Source organism: Rutilus rutilus (genome assembly GCF_951802725.1).
Source record: "Rutilus rutilus genome assembly, chromosome: 6".
Classification (NCBI taxonomy): domain Eukaryota; kingdom Metazoa; phylum Chordata; class Actinopteri; order Cypriniformes; family Leuciscidae; genus Rutilus; species Rutilus rutilus.
In genome coordinates, this window is record NC_140214.1 from 9,420,758 (window position 1) to 9,442,109 (window position 21,352).

The 21,352-nt window shown below is 37.4% G+C and overlaps 2 protein-coding genes across 2 annotated transcripts; both read left to right on the forward strand.

Moving 5' to 3' along the window:
* The first annotated feature begins 1,504 nt into the window (after positions 1-1,504).
* Positions 1,505-12,500, forward strand: capn10 (calpain 10). Its single transcript, XM_084411653.1, has 13 exons — positions 1,505-1,640; positions 2,182-2,335; positions 3,591-3,722; positions 4,866-5,062; positions 5,170-5,396; positions 6,805-6,946; positions 7,602-7,768; positions 7,925-8,157; positions 8,239-8,438; positions 9,104-9,350; positions 10,442-10,638; positions 10,921-10,966; positions 11,462-12,500. The coding sequence occupies exons 1-13, from the start codon at positions 1,615-1,617 to the stop codon at positions 11,486-11,488; spliced, it is 1,995 nt and encodes a 664-aa protein (XP_084267779.1). The 5' UTR covers positions 1,505-1,614; the 3' UTR covers positions 11,489-12,500.
* A 1,858-nt stretch (positions 12,501-14,358) lies between these two features.
* On the forward strand, positions 14,359-19,397 carry eif4e2 (eukaryotic translation initiation factor 4E family member 2). Its single transcript, XM_084411654.1, has 8 exons — positions 14,359-14,534; positions 15,741-15,852; positions 15,921-16,055; positions 16,172-16,276; positions 16,358-16,510; positions 16,679-16,815; positions 18,206-18,280; positions 18,401-19,397. The coding sequence occupies exons 1-7, from the start codon at positions 14,515-14,517 to the stop codon at positions 18,252-18,254; spliced, it is 711 nt and encodes a 236-aa protein (XP_084267780.1). The 5' UTR covers positions 14,359-14,514; the 3' UTR covers positions 18,255-18,280; positions 18,401-19,397.
* The last annotated feature ends 1,955 nt before the right edge of the window (positions 19,398-21,352 follow it).

A 21,352-nucleotide genomic window follows, 5' to 3' on the forward strand; every position in this document is an offset into this window, starting at 1 on the left:
AGCTTCTGAATGGCACGCAGGCCTGAAGTAATGAGTTAATAATATATAGGGTTGCAGAGCCAGTGGTTGTTTTGTAGGCAAACATCAGTGCCTTGAATTTGAGATGAGATGAGTCTAAGGAGGAGATTGAAGAAGTACCAGAGGTTGCTGGGAAAACTGTAAATCAGGAGCTTCTTCCTGACTCCGTAAGTCTTGAATCTTGTGATGATCCTATGATGGCACTTAAACTACTATAAATGAATTAGAGCTATTAATCAGGCAACAAGAGTGAGGCTCAGAATCCGGCTTCAGGCTATAGAAGTAAGCTGATCGAGATGTTATTGATTTGCAGGCTCAGCAAATGCAGGTTAAGCCTGTTCCATTGCCCTGATTTAGAGCTCTTAAAAGTCCTGCTCATTCAATGTCAGATTCACACTTATGCTTTGATGTGAGTAAACACATTGTGTTAGTGCCAAAATTCTGTGAGAGTGAAGTTGACTCCTATTTCACTACATTTGAACGAGTGGCTGCTAAACTGAAGTGGCCACAGTTATATGGCTTGTTACTGCAATCATAGGTGGATTAACCATATGGGAAATTGGGCAATTTTTTTGTGGACGCACGATCTACCACCAGATTCACACTGCGTGAGCACGCGCATTTAATTTCAATTCAATTTCATTTCATTCTAGCTGTCAGTGCCCAGGGGCACCAAAGAGTCTTAATCTGCCACAGACTGCAATGCAGTTTAGTAGGGAAGGCTCAGGAAGTTTCCGCCGCTTTGCCCATTGAGCAGTCTTTAGCCTATGACATTGTTAAATCTGCAGTACTCCGAACATACAGTATGAACTTTTCTGCTGGATCAGGCCGTTATCTCTGATGAATTTGTGTTGACACACAAAAATGTGTTTTCTTCACCACGTCAGACTAGGAAAAACTAGGTCTTTTGGAGAAGAGACTAGGGAAAGAGACATGTCTAAAACTTTGTCTCATGTTAACAAGAATGACATGCCGGTTGCTAGTGGTTGTAAGCCTTTTGCTAAACCAAAGGGAGACAAGCTGTATGCTTTTACTGTCTCGAGCCAGGTCATTTAATTTCTGAGTGCAAGGCCTGGAGACAGAAAAACGACCACTACTGCCACCTAGTGGACTGACACACATGAAATATAAAATATATATCAAAAATATAAAATAAAATAAACAATTACATCTTAGTAGTACAAACCAGGGGCGCAACTGCACTGCTGAGGGTTATTTCTTTAAAAGAGAAAACTCCGCTATTGATAATTCCTATACATTATATACATTTTACATATACTTACTTTGATTCATCATATATTATCAAAAATAATTGTTTTCTTTTGCTGTTTTGTTAATCATCTCATATTAGCCTAATAGGCTGTCAATATGTGTTTTTTTTTTTGTTTGTTTTTTTACCACGAAATATAAGTCGTATAAGAATGCTAAAATACAAAAAAAAAAAAAAAAAAAAAGTCATTTGTAGCACCAGTGCTAATTTTTAACTGTAAAAGTTGTTCTGAGGAGCTCCGCTGGGGGCGCGCCTGCTCCAGCTCCCGCCTCCGCCCCGGATCATGACAGCACTTTCCACGGCGCGCGCGTCCTTCCGGTTATGGGATGAATCGCCTTGGTGTTCAGTTCAGGTGCAGTGTTTTTGTTTCTTTGAACCTATTGAGTGTGTTTCAACTACCTCAGTGTGATGGCATGCGATTTCAATGTTGATTTAATTTAATTTGATATGCTTTTCTTTGCCTCTATCGTGTCATTCAAAACCGCCAGCAGCATGTCTAACGGGTTATCACCTCAGCTGACATGACGGTACTTCTGGATGATATATATGATTAATGCTGACTCTGATGCATATCTGAACATGTTTGTCACTAAAACGGTGTTGAAGAGCCAAAATTCCCATTAAAAGTCGCCTTTGACGCCACTGCAAATAGCTTAAACTTTAAACTGGAAAACATTCACCAGGACAAATTAGTTTTCAGGTTAATGCCTTGTTTTGATATAAGTTGTTGCTTTGACTAACACATAACGTTATGTGCAGGAACGAGCAAAGACAATGAAGCTATGATAATGTTATTACTGACAGAGTCTTTTAGAAGACGTTTAGTCTTAAAACTCAAATCATGTTCAAATTATCACAGGTGTGATTGTTACTTCTGACCTTTTGTCTATCAGAAGTGAAGCTGCTCTGGTTGCCATGGAGACAGAGACTGAGCAGCATGCAATGTTTGTGGACCCGGACTTTCCAGCTGATGATTCCTCAGTCTTCTGTGATTACACCACGCCCCTCTCCAAATTGTTGGGTGATGTCACATGGCTCCGCCCACAGGTAACATTCTATAGTCACTCTTTCACATTCACACCCGTGATATTATATAGCAAACAGATGCATTTCCAATGAGCACACATGAAGACCTTCTATAAGAACTGATTTTCATTTAGTTTGGTGTCTATCACTATTTTAAATACTCCTTGACATCAAAATGAAAGTTTTGTGGCTTTTAGTGGGTTAGCTTTAAGACTTACAACCAATCGGTATACTTCAAGTTTATTTAGTATACTTAAGTAAAGTTCAAGTATATTTTTTAAGTATACTTTATGTAGAAAGTATACTAATATGTACTAGAAGTATACTTGTTAGTGTACTGTCCATTTTTTTTGTATATAAAAGTATACTTTAAGAAGTGTAACATTAGTACACTTTGGGTACACAACTAGTTTACAACTAAGTTTTTCTTTTGTACTGCAACTATACTACTAGTGAACTTATATGTATAGCCTACTGATAGTTTACTAGTCAAATACTTGTAGCTAAACTGTAGTTTTATACTGCAAGTATTCTTCTAAGTTTTCTTTAAGTGAACATAGCATCATACTTAAAGTTTACTAATTATATAAATTATATTTTTACTCTAAGTATACCACTATGTTCCCATTTAGGTATACATTTTTTATACTTGAAATATACCTTAAACTGTACTTTAACGCTTTCCATTTGAAAAACCTTTCCAGCTTCATGCATTATTTTTTTATCAACACTTGAATGTGGGTACGTTTGATTAAAAAAAAGCAACATTTTAAACACAAAGCTGAGAAAATAGCATTTTTATACTAAGTATACTTAGAATACTTAATTATACTTTTAAGTATATCTCAATCAAAAGATTGAGTACAAGTATAGGCCAAATATACTTAAACCTTTCTGTCAGTAAGTCAAATATACTTAAGTACAATTTTAAGTATATTTCTGCGAAGTACATAAAAAGTAGACTGAAAGTATTATTTCTTATTTTTTGTTTAAAAGAAGTAAACTAATAGCACACTTGAATAAACTTCTTTTTTATAAGGGTACTGTGCTATTAGTACTCCTAAATATTGACAAAATTTAATTTAGCATATACTGTAGCATATTGCATGCATTTAAAAAAGAAGGGAGATGAGCCCTTTGATATGTCCCAAACATTTTATTGGAAAATATGCAGGAAATACTGCATATGGAAAAAATACTGCACTCGTTAAGTGAATTCACTGGCTCTATTACAATACAAACTGTCAGAAACTGGCTTTCTTTGCATATTTCCCAGGACATCTGCAAGCAGCCTCAACTCTTCCCCGATGACCCTGCGCAGGCCCACCCAAAGCAAGGCATTCTGGGAGACTGCTGGTTGCTCTGTGCCTGCTCCATGTTACTCAAGAACCATCATCTTCTGAACAAGGTGAAAACTGTCAGGTTTGCAGAGTGCAAGAGTCAGAGAGTTAAAACGCTCATTAATTTTCTCTGATTTCTCCATAGAGGAATTTATATTTAATGATAACTTATAGACGTTAAACAACCTATGAGGTTGTTAAATGATGGTATATGCTTTTGTTGAAGCAATCAGCCAGCATTATTTCAACTTATTTTTTAAAATAATTGTGTTTAACAGTGGAATTCCTGAAGAAAAACTACATTACACAGCGTCTACATAAATCGCGAGTGACGCGACAAAATCAAATAGGGGTCGGCAGATTCCTGACAGTAATCTGATGCCCCGTTCTATTTCTGACGTACTTCAAGTGCTTGTGCTATTTCTGGCATGAGGAACAAATGTATTTTGTCACGTCCCGTGTAGACACGGTGTTAGCCATGATTCTCCAATCAGAGAATCACAACAAGCAAATCACACCAAAAGATCCACCCACTCCTATGAAGCACTGTGAATAATGTAACAGAGTCTCCCTCTGAAACTACTTAAATATTTTTGTATGTGTGTATATATATATATATATGGATTTTGTGCATTAAAAATAAAATATATAGCTTTTTTTATATTATCAAAATCTTTAAATCGATAGTTTTATATTTATCCATAATTTTTTATGCAATTATGTCATTTGCTTCATGGGATTTCCCCCCCCCCCCCCCCCCCCACACACACACACACACACACACACACACACTTTTTTGCTTCAAATCTAGGTTTGTCATGTTGTGATTCACCTCTTAGCTGGCTGGTTTGGTTCATGGCTTTTAACTCTTTAACTGAGACTTTTATTTAAATCCTTATGAGAAAAATGAATGAAAAATATACTTATGGAACCATGGCTGCTAAAAGAAGTTGATGGGCACTGTTGAACTCTATTATTCAGTTATTTTATAAACACCAGCTCATCCACGTCTTCTCCACAGCACACAAACAAATAATCCAAGTTTAAATATTCCAAGCCAGTGTGTTACATCGCATGTAACTTCCATCATATTTCACACATTAAACATTATGACAACACTGCTGAGGGTTGTTTCTTTCACAGTTTCATCCACAAACTTCAACTGAATGTGTTCTAGGTGTATTTTTATGTCTGTTTGTGTTTGTTATCAGGTATTTCCACCGGAACAGCCTTTGTGGGGCGACTATGCTTACCACGGTGAGTTCCGGTTTCGGTTCTGGCGGAACGGGCACTGGATAGAGGTACGGGTGGATGACCGGCTGCCCTGTATCAATGACACTCTCTGCTTCTCACGATGCCAGAGCCCTAGGGCATTCTGGGTAGCACTTTTGGAGAAAGCATATGCCAAGTATGTGCTGGTAAAAAGATGTCTGTGAAGTATAAAATATCATTTTGATTTGATGTTTGAACTAAGACCAAATCATAATAAGTGTTGGCAACTGTTGTTCATACTAGGCTACATGGTTCATATGAGCGTTTGTGGGCAGGCCAAGTATGTGAGGCAGTGGTGGACCTGAGCGGAACCATTGTGGTACGATGGAGTCTAAAAGGGGCCGAGTCATCACCACAGTCCAACGACACCCAGATTCAACACACCGCTAACGGGACGAGTCTATCTCAGCTCTCACTGGAGCTGAAGGAGCGATGTGCCATCAGCTGCTGTGTTCACAGCGCCTCCATGGGTGAGAGAGAAAAGTAACCACTGAATTTTAGATTTAATTGAGCTGGATTTTGACACTAACTTGCAACTGACAGTTATTGAACCGACTTGAAACAACATTGAACTAAATTGAGCTGAATAATGATGCTATTGCCTTCTGTAGAGATTCTTTGCAGCTGAAATTTAATTCATTTAATAAATGATTTTATATATACATATATATATTTGATTAATTGATTAATTTTGCAACATTAACACTGTAATTTTCCTGTTTATTATCGTGAAGCTGCTTTGATATAAATGATATTATGTGCTTTGATATGCACTATATAAATAAATGTGACTTTACGTGACAAACAACTGTTGTTTGACACAGCCAGGCAGTGTTGTTTTAGTATTATTACTGTAATATGTAGTTACAATATTATAAATATTTTGAATTAGTTTATATTTTTATATTTTCAGTTTTCATTTTAATGTTAGTTTAAGTTTTAGTAATTTTGTTGTGTGTTTTTGTCATTTTTATTCATTAATTTTTTTTTTCCAATTTTAGTAATTAAACTTAAGCTTATTTTATTTCAGTTAGTTGCCAAGGCAACATTTCTGATTTTATTCTTTTTTTTTAATAGTTTATTTTAATTTCAGTTAATGTTTATTTTATTTCAATTAACAAAAAAAGTTTTTTAATAGTTTTAGTTACTGATAACAACACTATTTGGGAGTGATTGTAGACTATAGACCTTATGTAGCTCCGCCCCTTTTCAGCGCTGCGCTCATTGTCTTTTGACTTCCGGTCTGTATTTTCACAGCGTTTTGCGTGTTTATTAATGAACGGCTCGTTTTAATTTGTTAAGTCATCTGCTTTAAACATTACAGTCGTCATGATAACTTTCGTTAACTTTACATTAAGTAAATCCACTTAAAAAGCTAATTACTCCTGGACAGAAATGCCATATAAATATACAGAGCGACCGCAAAACGGAAGTTAAAAGACAATATTCCAAAGATGGCGGCGCCCTTGTTTCTCTGGTGCATAAGGTCTATAGCAGCAATAGTTAATAGTTTACAGATTTTACAGTGTTCCTAATTCATACCTTGAATTTTTTGCTGGCGATTTTACAATTGGCAGAAAATCTTTTGCAAAATACCACAGGAAATATTTAGAGGAAGGTGTTTCTTCCTTATAGAAGTTTCACATAGAAGTATTTTTGATAGCATGCCTTGCTGTTTTTCAATGAGAAAAGAGGTGAGAAATATTACAGTATTCGTTTATGCAATAACCATGGAAAAAATGATCTGCGAGCCAGGTACATTATAATATGTATTATAAGGAGGTATAATGTACATGAGTCTCTTTTAGCCCAGTTCAGTCAGGTATGATGTACAGTATTAGCTCTAGTAATGGGTCTGTTCTCTGTCTCTCTCTGCAGGTGTCCCAGAGCTTGGCCAGTTCCACGCCATGAGTGTGGTGGAGTGGACAAATGTGACAACGACTACAGGCGAACAAGTGGAGCTGATCAGGATAAGAAACCCCTGGGGGAGGAGGAGCTGGGCCGGGGTGTGGAGGAAGAGGTGTGGAGGGAAAAATGCTGAATGATCACATACTAGTCCATTTTTACGTTGATTTTGTGTGCTAAATACCTTATATGTGTTATAAATAGATTTGTTATTATAATTGTAAATATCTCATATCTGTGTGGATTGATTTAACATACTTAACTAACAAGATGATAAAGTTCTTCATAGAAATGTGCATTTATTTTACTTTTATTAGTAACTCCAGTGCTGTGTGGGCCATTGACAGGGATAGGCCGAAAGTCGTTGATTTCCAATGGAGAGCAATAGTGATCATATGTTGTGCCTATTTGAGCTTCGGATGCATTGAACTATTTAAACTTTTGTGATTAGACTGAATGCAACCTGACCTAATCAAAACTATATTATTGTTGAAGAAAAAAATTAGAATTAACAATATTTTTTTCCACTAAAATGTTATTTTTTAAACACTATTTCTTTAAAATTAGTGGTTAATGAATAATCGGGTCTGAAATAATTATTTTAGAGTTGTTAAATTATAAAAAGTATTTACTTAGATTGTCTCTAGAAAACCTACTATGTTTTTTTCCAACATATTGGTGGTCATTTGTTTGGAACGATCATACACATATGTTGGCGATATTGGAAAGGCTGCTTCTGTCTGACGGGTTCTGTCGGTCTCTCTCGACAGCGGATCAGGATGGGCTTCTCTGGAGGCCTCCTGCGCTCAGGCTTTACTGTGCCGCACAGCAGAGGGGGAATTCTGGATGGACGTGACAGAATTCCAGCAGGAATTTGATGAGGTCACGGTGGGCTATCCCATCAGTGTTGCTGGACACCTCCAAAGCATCTACACAGGTTTTGGCTATACATACTTGAGAGCATTTACATCACCAGACCCTTGCTGTCTTATAAACTATATATCTAGTGAATCATTTGAAGGTTTAAAAATAATAAAGGTAGACATTTATTTAATATTTATATTAATGTGGTACTATATTTCCTTTCATGTAGGAAGCTTTCTAACCCACAGCCACCAGATTGGAGGTCGCTGGGTCAAAGGTCACTCTGCAGGCGGTTGCCGTAACAACAGCACTTTTATCAGCAACCCTAAGTTCTGGTTGAAAGTGTGTGAGAGAGGAGAAGTGTTGCTGTCTTTGCTTCAGTACGGACGTCCTGAACCGCCAGCAGAGGGCGGCACTCAGCAGCATCCACACCTCCAGGCCATTGCAATACATGTGTGGAAGGTTAGAGAATCACAAAACAATCTTCTTTGAGGTGCTTGAACATATTACACTATGTCATATGTGATATGTAATATGTTTTAGGTGGAGAGGAAACACTTTAACCTGGTGCGGACACTGAACAAGCCTCCGCTTGTGTCACACACACATGCGTATGATCGGGAAGTGGTTGTAGACACTCACCTTAATCCTGGTTTTTACCTGCTGGTGCCCAGTACCTTCCTGCAGGGTGCCGAGGGCCGCTTCCTCTTGAGAGTTCACTCTTCTTGCTCTACCTCTCTCAGGTCACTGCTCAAAGACATACTCGATTGATACAGTTCAAAAGTTTGGTGTCAGTAAGATTTTTTTATGTTAAAATAAGTCTCTTGCATTTTTTCATCAGAAAAGCTGTAAAAAGATATGAAGTATTAGTACAATTTTAAATCACTGTTTTGTGTTTTCTATTTTAATAGATTATAGAATGTGATTTATTCCTGAGATGCAAATTTGAATTTTCAGCATCATTACTCCAGTCTTCAGTGTCACATGATCCTTCAGAAATCATTCTTATATGCTGATTTGGTGCTTAAGAAACATTTCATATTATTATCAGTGTTGAAAACAGTTGTGCTGTGTAGTGTTTAGTGGAAACAGTGTTTTTTTTTTCAGGATTTCGAAATAGAATATTCAAAAGAACAGCATTTATTTGAAATAGTCTTTTGTCTTTTGTAACAATATAAATGTCTTTACTGTCTCTATTGATCAATTTAATGCATCCTTGATGAATACTTTTTTTTATTTCTTTAAAAAAAATCTTACTGACCCCACAACTTTTGAACAGTACTGTGTAAATATACTGTATAAAAATTACAACAATTATTAGAGGTCATATTCACACTGCATCTACATATACAATTTGATGCAGTAAAGCCATCTTATTGGTTTAAAATGTCTGTGTTTTTCTCTCCAGTGTGATGAAATCAGCTCCTCCTCCTCTTCAGCACTGTTCAGAGGGCGAGTGGGAAACCGTCAGCTCTCATGGCTCTTGGTCTGTTGGTTTTACTGCTGGAGGAAGTCGCAACTTCGCCACACATGGACACAACCCCCGTATACCCCTTACTGTGACCTATGACCCTGGAGGTAACAACGTAAGGGTCACTCTTCACCAAATCAGGCCAGAGAATGCTCTCCATGCCATCGGCTTTCATATTTATAAGGTCAGAAATTATTCATTTCTAATAAGTTTTAAGGCATTTATGATACGACTAAACTGCTTAAAAGCTAAAGGGCCCTATTTTAATGATCTGAAACGCAAGTATCAAGTGCGAAACGCAAGTAACTTTGTGGGCAGGTCTTGGGCGCTGTTGCTATTATACCGGCGGGATAAATGACTCTTGTGCCCGACGCAAATCTAAAATGGGTTGGTCTGAAGTAGCTACATTACTCATAGGTGTGGTTTGGGCGTAACGTGAAATAAACCAATCAGAGCGACATCTCACATTCCCTTTAAGAGCAGACGCGCTTGTTCCATGGCGGATTTGCTAGGCGCACGTCAGGAGCGGTTCACAGCCGAGGAGCCATAAAAGTCAGAGAAGTGACATTGTATGGGGATGGAGAAACCCACCCAAATTAGCTTCGGTTAAACAGGCGTATAATAATTTGGGTAAATGTGTAAGCTAGATTTATGCCTATTTTTTCACATCTTCATGGACACAACAATGATTTCCCTCGTGTGTTAATATTTTTCCTTGTAATAATGTATGGTTTTCTAAAAATGAGAACTGCTGCATCTGTGTGTAGATGAGAGAATCAAAGTGCATGCACGTTGTGCACACGCTACATTGATTATGGCCAAGCATGCGCCCTTAAAATAGCATTTGAATAACATGTGCAACGCTATAGACTTAAGACTTTAGACTAGACTTTAGACTAGGTTTTTCCTGGTCAGTGGCGGAATTATTTTCTAAACCTACAAAATAGCATCAGGGAACGTTTGCGCCGAAACACGCCTCCTCTTTTCGCTGCACCACCCACCCGGGAGCGCAAGTTCATTCCCTAAATTACCGGCGTGCGTACGTGGAGGGAAAAGTCCGCTGTGCGTGGGTGCAAAATAGGAATGATACATGAGCCGGTGTACAAAGTCAATTGCGCTGGGTGCAAGATAGGGCCCATTGTGTGTTTATTGTGCTAAAAGTGTTTAGTTCTAATCATAATTGTTTTAATAATGGTATAGTAATTTAGTATTAGTAAGGTGTAGGTGTCTAACATTTAATAGTAATTCCTTTTTTGGTATGCCTTTGGTGTCCAGGTACCTGCCGGTGGTTCTGGCTCCCTGTTAACCCCTGGTTCCATGTGTCCTGTGGTTAGTTGTGTACCTCATGCCCACTCCCAGGAGGTCAGTGTGTTTTGCCATCTTCACCCGGGCGAGTATGTCGTAATTCCCTCCACCTACCAGCCGGATCTCAGCGCTCACTTCACACTTACTCTTCTACGCAGGATACACCGGTAAGCACTCTGCCTACACTCTATAGTACAGAGAGACATGGCAATGAAAAAAAAAAAAGAGATTGGTGGAAAAATCAATGCTTTTTCTTGAACACATCACAACATTTATTTTTTCTTCCCATCTCATATTTTTTCAAGAATCATGTCCCTTAAAGGTGCAGTAAGCGATTTCTGAGAAACACAGTTGAAATTCTTTACGTTAAGAAAGTGTTGCTGGTTGATATTGAGATGTAAATATTTGGCTCTGATTTGGTGAAGTACTAATGTTGTCGACCTCCTCAGGAAAGCAGTGCAGAGTGAAGAGCTTCTGGGCCATGCTGTGCAGGAGGTAACAGTCTTTCAGCTCATTTAACACTCATGTTCAGATGACATTCAAGCCATGAGCTTTTAGCTACTAGGAATAGTGCAAAATATAAATCAATATATAATGCATTAGCAATGATTTTGCAGAAGAAGATCATCATAAATAACATTTAATGAATGATAATTCTTTTAATCTAGTATAAATGCATAAAACATTTAGAATTTACTTGGAAACAATGGTTCCTCAATTTGAAAAATAAATAAAACCCACTTTAGTTGAAAATGCACTTGAGATATAGATACATGTTTTAGTTGTAATGTATTATTAAATATGAATAATATTAACATGTATTTATACATGTTCCCCCCTCCCCTCCCCCTCAGCCTGCTAAATAACTACTTATTTGCTTAATTGTTTGTACCGTTTCTGTAATGACAGTTCTATATTTTGTTTTACTTCCACTGCTCTCCACAAGTAGTTTCATGTACCATTAGTTTTGTAATATCCCTCTTCTCACAGGTCTCCTGTATCTCTATTATGAGATGACAGTCTGGGGAAGTGGATCAGATGCCCATGTTGAGATGAAATCTCACGAGAGGGTGTGTGGCATGAAGCCCGAGCATAGCCTCGTCCACTGGTCTGATCTCTAATGGGAGCCACTGGTGCACATCACTCCCCTCAAACAACTGCCAAAAGCCATCGGCACTGGATAAATCATGGTATATAACATGTAGGGATTTGTCACAATGGTCGCAAGGATTCTTGGCCTATTAATATAGCATTCGCTGATGTGTGTGTGACGGCTTCGAATGTGGACAGAATTTTGTGTTGGAACGATACATTTTATAAAATTATTGTAATATCTTTTTTATTGTAAAACTGTAATGTAATGTATTTATTTATTGTTTGTGAATGATCACAGATTTATGATTAATGATCTTATCTTTTGGTTTTTGTCCAAAGCACAGGTGAAAATAATCAAATTAGAAGTACCTTTTATTTTTGAGTGTTTCGTTTACTAGATTATCTAAAAACAGCCATTGCCATGTGGTTATTCAGTATAAACACTTTGTTGGATTTACAGCTAAAATTTGTATTACTTGATATATTTAAGGTTACTGTGATAGATACATCAGAAAGAGAGAAAAGCAAAAAGAACCAGGGATCGTTAGAAAAACAAGGATGCAGAGGATGAACAAATATGGGGGTATTATTGGCAAAAGAAGGGTAGACATTGATTGAATAAAGGGTGTGCGGCTCTACTGAAGCTCCAGCTCTCTCTGAAGTGTGCCGCAGAGTTGGAGCCCCTCACACAGGCGCTGCCCCGTCGGCCTTTGTGAGCGCTAATTGTGTGTGTGTGTGTGTGAGAGAGAGGGTCCGCAGGCCTGTTAGTGCCGCACTAGTGATGAACTTGCGGCGTCACTGCCGCCCTCATCCAGCCCTTGGAACACGCTGCACAATGACTCGCTATGTGACTCAAATACTGTTGTGACCCTTTCCTCCTCCTGTGCGTGTCTATTATATGTATAGCAATATTCATTAAATTATTTTGAATTTAAATACTTGAATCCTACAAATCATTTGCATGCAAATCATTCTTAAAACAAATATAATTATTTTGCTTGCATATAAATGAGACATCTATACAACTTTCTTGAATAAACAACTCATTTTTATTCATATTTTATGTAAAAATAAAATGTAGCACCTAATCCCCAATGACTCTGCATGCTCAACATTACAGTACATGGCAGAGATGGGGGACTCGAGTCACATGACTTGACTCGAGTCAGACTCGAGTCGCAAATTTAAGGACTTGAGACTTGCTTGACTAAATTAAGAAAATGACTCGACTTGACTTTGACTTGAGATCCAATGACTCGAGACTTGACTTGACTTGAACTGTATGACTCGAGAATGACTTGATATAGGCCTACATTTTTATATAAATCATCGCAACATCAATTGATGAACAAAATGAAAGCAACGGAACCATTGACGCAAGTCATCAGATTCTGCGCGATTGCGTGACGCTGCACAAGCCCAGAGAAAAACATCGCGGTGAGCGCGGCAGCGCGCTAAATACAAAAACATCTCCCAGCATCGTTTCTTTTTGGATATAAAGACTAAAATTGACCATATTCACACAAGAAGATTTGCTGTACGCATAATAACTGGCAAGGGATATCGGACGACCATCACAACCTCGAACAGTCGAACTTCATTCATCACCACGTCTAAAAGTAAGCTATGGCTTGTTTAACCTGTTTGTTAATTTGACTTTCTTTAAAACTAAATCTTTAAATCTAGAGAGAATATTGGTCAAAAGTCAAACAGCATGCCTCTTTATACACAATTATTTTTTCAAATGTAGCTTAAAGTTGTCAATATTCAAATGATAATTAATGATGGCATATGTTTTGTATAACATTTGCCACATTTATTTTCAATCATGCTTTAAAGCCAAATATGTCGTCCTTTCCAATGACAAAAAATAACATCGGGGTTAGATGTTATCAGGGGGTCGGGGGCAAAATGCCAGCAGAACTAATATGCACCCAAAATTCAAAATGTGGTGGAAAAATTGCCCTAGTATGAGTTATTTTTATAATTAGCCTAGGCGGATTTAACTTCATATTTAAAAATATATAACTTATATAAAGGGGATGCCAGTTTGAAGAATACCATTTGGTGGCATAGGAACCATTATACTTTTTTTGTGAATTGTTTTAATACCTTTTAATGGTCTTCTGCAATGTTTGAGGCATATTTTTTTTTCATGATTTAATGTTGGCCTAATTTCAGTTACATTTACATTTTAGGCTATGTAGTTTGAAATTTTATTTATTTTTTATTTTTTTTATTTTTATTGTAGTAACCACTCAGCTGTATGTGGAAATGCATATTTAAAAAAAATGTTGCAAATAAAACCATCGTCCACAACTTCTGTAGTTTTAACTTATTTTAATATATGTTTTATACGTTTGTATGACTTGCCAGTGACTTGTGACCCAAGCTACGACTTGACTTGACTTGCTTGACATAAAGCAGTGACTTGACTTGACTTGCTTTTCTCAAAATTGACTTGGACTTGCTTGGGACTTGAAGGTTAAAGACTTGAGACTTGCTTGTGACTTGCACATGTGTGACTTACTCCCACCTCTGGTACATGGCATTACTTGACCATTATTAAATTCTTTATATATATAATTACAATTTATATATATATAAGCAAAAAAAGGTTTTACTTTTTTTAATATGTAGGCCTACTGTCATTGTGGTGAAAATGCCTCATTTAGTAATTCATGGATAAACTTTAGCCAACTTTTTTTGTCTTTTCTTTTTTACATGAATTATCCACCAACATGTTTATTAGTTTAATTGTTTATAAGTTTACAGATTCACAGTCCCACTCTGCAACAAAATACAGATTCACCAAGTGAACAGCGTGCGCGTCACCCACCACGGTACTATGCGCGCGCCCGCCACCACCACTAGTGCGCGCCGCCGTTGCTGCGGAATTGACGGGGCTGCCGTCGCGAGAGCGGATATAGACACTCACCTAGAAAATAATGAACAACAAATTTGACGCGTGAGTAATAAAAACAACGCAGCACGTTTGGGGGGGTTAGTTGTGCGTGAATGCAAACGCATGCGTTTCGAGAGTCTCTTTAACGTAGAGAGAGAGAAAAGGGAGAGGGGAAAAAGAGGTGTGTCTAGAAGCTTTGGCATGGGCTGGGAGGTCACTATGTTTAGTTGCATGATTGGACTCCTACGTTTTTGTGTCCAGATGGATTGTGTTTTAATGCACGCGGTGAATGCTGCATGCATATCTCCTCTTAACGAGGCAGTTCTGCGTGCACAGACAGGGCCTCCAGGCCGAGGACGGATCACCGGGTTAGGCGTGTGTGTGTGAGCAGCGGGGGCAGGTGCTCTGCGACCCGGGCTCAAACTCTTCAGCCTGCTGGAATGACATGTGTGGCTTTAGGCTGCTTATAAACATGCGAGGCGTTGTGCATACGCGAAACACGCTATACATGACACGTGAACACAAAACTACAGTAAGATAATCATCTGTTACAAAACCAGCGTATTTTATTATGTATGCAAACTTTCCAACCACTGAGCATTATAAGCGCAGGTTCAAATAGTTTAGTCTGTTTCTGTAAACTCAGACATGGCCTCTGTGTAATAAATATAACGATTATAACATCCTCAGGAAAGTACAGTGGATATTATAGGATGTTATAAAATGTACAGTGGCAGTACCATGGCACTGAAATACATGTATATTAACATGTTTCTCCCAAAAAAAATTCATGGTATTTTTTTAAAAGCGTACAATGTAAATGTGATTATTATACAGTAGTAAGTAAACATTTAAAGTGCATCAAAACCTTTCATCAAAGTTATACATACATTTTGAACAAGACCCGTTCTTGTCTTAGGACAACTTTGATGAACTTTTTTGATATATAGCCTATATATATATGAAAATTTAAGCTACATATTTATCTTCTATCCTTTATAATACTTTTCTGATAGATGTCACTTTATTTACTAGCTTTATATAAATGGCATTAGAACATAAATGTACTAAATTAGTTAGTAAATATATATATGTATGTATGATATATGTATATTATATATATAGTTTTGAGTTGTTTTTTTTTCAGTTGGAAGCCACTGCATGTGCTTTAGTTCCTGATTGAATTATGTATTATTGCTCTGATTGAAGCCACAGTAATAAATAACACATTGTGTTTGAGTGAAATTGAGTGTTTTGTCTCCATTTAAGGCTGAAAGATGATGACAGTGGAGATCACGACCAGGACAACTGCTCACCGAAAGACGGGGAGAAGGAAAAAAATGACGAAGAGGAGAAAGACTCAAACACTACCAAGAGAAAGGTATGTAGATGGATGGCAGTCAGACAGAGCAGGATTTAACAGTAGATAACTGTGCTCTACTTCTGCAGGCGGTGGTCCCAGGGGCCGGCGAACACCCTCTTCAGTACAACTACTCGTTCTGGTATTCTCGCCGCACACCGGGACGGCCGGCCAGCACACAGAGCTACGAACAGAACATTAAACAGATCGGCAGCTTTGCTTCGGTAACATGCATGCAAACGCACATGAACATGTACTGAACATTCAGACACAGGCACAGTTAGACTGCCTTACTGTAGGTCACATGACTGACAGTTCAACAGCTGTTTTGTGTTTGTAGGTGGAGCAGTTCTGGCGTTTTTATAGTCACATGATCCGACCGAGTGATATGACTGGTCACAGTGATTTCCATCTGTTTAAGGAAGGAATCAAACCCATGTGGGAGGTGAGTTTGGTCAGATTACATGCACGCAAGCAGCTTTTCTAATGACAGATAATAGAATTTCTATTGTATTGTAATGTATAGGATGATGCCAATAAGAGTGGAGGTAAATGGATCATTCGGCTTCGTAAAGGCCTGGCGTCACGCTGCTGGGAGAATCTGATTTTGGCCATGCTGGGTGAGCAGTTCATGGTGGGCGAGGAGATCTGTGGGGCCGTGGTGTCCGTTCGCTTCCAGGTACTGCGGTTTACTTTGTAGGAAGGGAATTGATTGTATGCTTGGATCATTGTGGTTTGCTATTGCTGTGATCTCACATGAGTGACAGGTTGTCCCCCCCTCGCGGCAGTAAACGCATCATAATAACAATGTTCTGTATTGAATAAATATTTGTGTTTTGGTTTGAAGGAGGATATCATTTCTATCTGGAATAAGACAGCCAGTGACCAGGCCACCACTGCTCGCATTAGAGACACTTTACGCAGAGTCCTCAACCTGCCTCCTAACACCATTATGGAGTACAAAACACACACGGACAGCATCAAGTGAGTCACACACACATTATACCCTACAGTTTAAAAATGTGGGCTCAGTAAGACTTCTTTTCTTTTTTTTATTCAGCAAGGATAAATTGGTTAAAATTGATAGTGAAGAAATGTAGGTTACACTTTATTTTAAGGTGTCATTGTTACAGTGTAATTATATATTTAAGTACTGAGTAATTTTAATTAACTACATGTACTTACTATAGGGTTAGGGTTTGGTTGAGGGTTAGTTGCATGTGATTATGCATAATTTACTGTTATTTCTATGGTAAGTACATGTAACATATGTATCAAGGACACTGTAAAATAAAGTGTTACCGAAATGTATAATGTTACCAAAGATTTCTATTTTAAATAAATGCTGTTCTTTTAAAAAATTCTATTCATCAAAGAATCCAGAAAAACATTTTTATATCATGGTTTCCATAAAAATATGAAGCATCACAACTGTTTTGAACACTGATAATAATAAGAAATGTTTCTTGATCATCAAATCATCATATTTGAATGATTTCTGAAGGATCATGTGACACTGAAGACTGGAGTAATGATGCTGAACATTCAGCTTTGCCAGCACAGGAATAAATTACATTTAATACATTTTACATTTAAAATATAGTAATAATATTTCACAATATTAATGTTTTTTGTTTTTTTTATAATAAATACAGCCTTGGTGAGCATAATACTTTTTTCAAAAGCATAAAACAAATCTTACCAACCACAAACTTTTGAATGGTAGTGTATGTGGATAAAGTATTAAATAGTAAAAACTGTTATAAGTCTATCAATTACAATAAATACAGCGTTATATAGGGGAGAGTGGGCAAAATCACTGCTTAGTACGGCTTGTATGGTTTCCACTGTGTACAGTACCTAATACCTGGTACTTTTTTTTAGTACCACCTCGGTTTAGGTTCCAAGCAAGCCGTACCGATGCTGAAATGTGACGTGTAAACAGTGCAGGTCACTGATTGGTCAGAGAGAATCGTCACTATCAGCGTCATTGGATTTGCTACACGAGACACCAAACCCACTAGATTTAAATAGTCAGCAACAGCCACTGCAGGATCATTTGTTCGCACAACTTTTTTTTAACGACTTGATTTAAACGACTGTCGCACGCAACTTGAACAAAAGAAATGGCCGTATCGTTGTCACGGCAGTAGAGGCGGCGCAACTAAAGTAAACTGTGCATAAAGCTTGTCATGTGACCATCATACCATATATCTTTGAGATACATAAATTTACTACATGGCAGAAAATATGAGTGTAAAAGTCAAATTATGCATTAGTTAAAAAAAAAAAAAATCTTGTTTTTTTTGTTTTTATTTGTAGTATCGATATACTTGATAGTATTAATTTATATGTTGTGTGTGTGATCTTTTAGAGCTTGGGAGGATTTCCATGGTCTGGTGAACGCAAGTGGAGGCCGCTAGTTTTTCATCCGGAGAGTGTGTGACGGGTATAATCTCACGACACACAATCACTCACTGGAACTGCTCAGTTCTCATTAGGAGATTTTACATTCACTCCCGTCATGTTCATCACTGTGTAAAAGTGTTACTTTTTTCTCCTCGTCTAGATTATCAAGTTCATTTTCCCACGGAAGAGGACATTTCCAAGGAGGATAACCTGAAATTGATCTGTTTTTAAAAGGAAAAACGAAAGGGACGTCATGAAAAGAGTCAGCATGAGACATTTTTACTATTGAAGACTTCTGGCTTGTGTTTTTATAATCATCCAAACACCACATCACCTGAAAACTCTCACAGAAGAAGATGGAGCCGAATCATCAACATGCGAACGAATGTTTTCCAGTCGGCCATTAGGCTGAGCTATCAGAGCGGGACCGAACAGTTCAGCCACTGTGACGTGAACTAATGGCTGGAAACTGCCACCGTTTTCCAAAAAGAAAAACAACATGCCTTTTGTGTAGTACAGTCACGTTTACCTGAATCATCATCTTAATAATAAAGTCTCGTGAAGATGGCCCGAGCAGGAAGACAGAATCATTTAGGTCACATTATTTACCAATGAGGTTGCAGATTGTTGGGGATATTTTACTATAGTGCAGTATTTTAGCTACAGTGTTGAGTTGTTTTAACATAGAACTGTTGTACAAAAAAAAAAGAATTATATTTCTAAGCGTATTTGGAGAGATCTATAATGGCAAACGTTTTATTTCTCTTGAGTTTGTGAGTGTAAACCCAAAGGACAGTGCCCTACCAGGGATGGGTGCCATGCTGCCTGATTCACTGTGCCTGGCCTTCGCCTCCTGCAAAACACTGATTTCCAAGATCGCTCAACATCCGCTGGAGGAGTCGACACTGGAGAAGCGACTCTATTCATAGGACTTCAAGCCCTGTTTTAGAAATCATTCAGGCATGCTAACTAACAAGCACTGATGTGGGGGATAACGGGGGCTGTGTATCAACACCTGCTTTATACTGCCTGAAATTCAGTGCTGGTGCTGGACAGTTGTGTTTGAGGTACATTAAAAAACAAAAAGTGGAAAGGAAAGGTTGTTTTTAAGTATGATTGATCATAGCAATAAATGTTGATTATGCATCTGCTGCTAATTTTCAGCTGTGGTGTGACTCTGTTGGTAGTTTTTTCATCTAATTTAATTTAAAGAACAGCCCTACTGATGCTACCTGGACTTTGATTTCAGAAAGTTTCCACTTACTGTGTGTCACTTACTGGGGATTGAATCTGGATTTTTTTCCAAAATATTTTTCCAGTAAATTTTTGTTACCAATAGGCCACTCCAAACTAAAAAGTCTGTTAAAGGGTGAAGGTCCTGTATTATGCACCTTATGCAAGAGTCTGATATTTTGGCATCATTTCATGCTTTTCATTCCTCTAGGACTCTTTACTATTTTGTTGATTCATTTGAAAAGATTTTAATGAAGTGAGGCCAGATTTAGTAGTAGATAGTTTTTATTATCAGAGATCAACTTTACAAACCTTTTGAACAAAAAAAGTTATTTTTTATCTGTTCATATTTTAACCTATTTCCCATCATGAAAATAGCCACGGAAGCCTGCATGGTGTTAAATTATAAACAAACAAATATATCTTACAAAATAGTGCATAGAACAACCCTGTAAAGCCTGATTTTGATTTTTAAATGGGTTTATTGAACGTTTAGACAATATTATTAAAAAATTGTGAGTATCATAGTTATAATATGATATAGGAGAATATGGAGCTCATACTTGAGATGGGAAAAACACCTCAAATTTATTCAGAGGCCCAAACTGAGCCAACATGCAATTTGTTACAGTGGCTGTTATTTATATGGCCAAAAAGTAAAATTAAATTCTGATAGCTGGATTAATGAAATCTTTATAACAATATAACATACTACTTACAGTATAGTTGTCAGTCACTCTATATCTCTCAACAATATATCTTAGTAAAATATTTAGCATTATTTAAATGCTTAGTTTTATGATCAAAGATCTGTAGTTTTTATTGTGGGGGCAAAACATATAATGCAATGCAATGGTAATTGAAAGATATACAAATAAACATTCCTCAAAAGCTAAATGCATCATATTTGATACATTTAACATGATTTTTCTTTTAGAAAAAGTTGCTAGAAGAGTATGAGCTATCAGACGACAGAAGGCATGTAGTAGATCACGTACAGTACAACAGGTTTTTCAGCAAAGTTTTGATCATAATTTAGAGGCCGTAGAAATGTGTGTATTAAAGGGGTGGTTGAATATAATTTCACTTTTCTAACTTTAGTTGGTATGTAATGTTGCTGTTTGAGCATAAACAACATCTGCAAAGTTACGACGCTCAAAGATCAAAGCAAAGGGAGATATTTGCTTTTAAAGAAATAGCTTTTTAAGGACTACAACAAACGGCTGCAACATTCCTCCCGAGTTAGTGACATCACTGACCTTATAATTTACATAAACCCCGCCCCTGGAACACGATTTATAGATTATCAAGACAGAATATGCTAATCAATGACTAGAAGATAACTACACATAAGCTACATAAATTCACCAACTAACCATTCAGAAATGATGCCTACATGTTTTCACTTCTTGAGTCTCTCCATCTTTCTGACTTTCTGACGGTTTGAACAATTTTCAGTGCATGTCTGTGTGAGGTAAAAGGACACAAGTTGTTGTAGCTCCGCCCCCTGTGCTGGGAGCAGCAGCTCATTTGCATTAAAAGGGACAGACACAAAAACTGTGTTTTTGCTCACCCTCAAAAAGTGACAACTTTAACATGCTATATAAAATATCTGTGGGGTATTTTGAGCTAAAACTTCACATACACACTCTGGGGACATCAGATACCTATTTGACTTGTGAAAAGGGCATTATACCACCCCTTTAAATATGAAACTAAAGGGCTAATATTTTGTTCTGTGCAATTTAATACTCAACATTTAAATCCTATTTTCAGTGTGTTTAGTTTATAGAGGTGTAGAGAGGCTCTGTACATCTTGTTGAGTGTCACCATAGTTTTACCACAGTTCTACCATAGTTTGGGTTCACACTTCACTTCA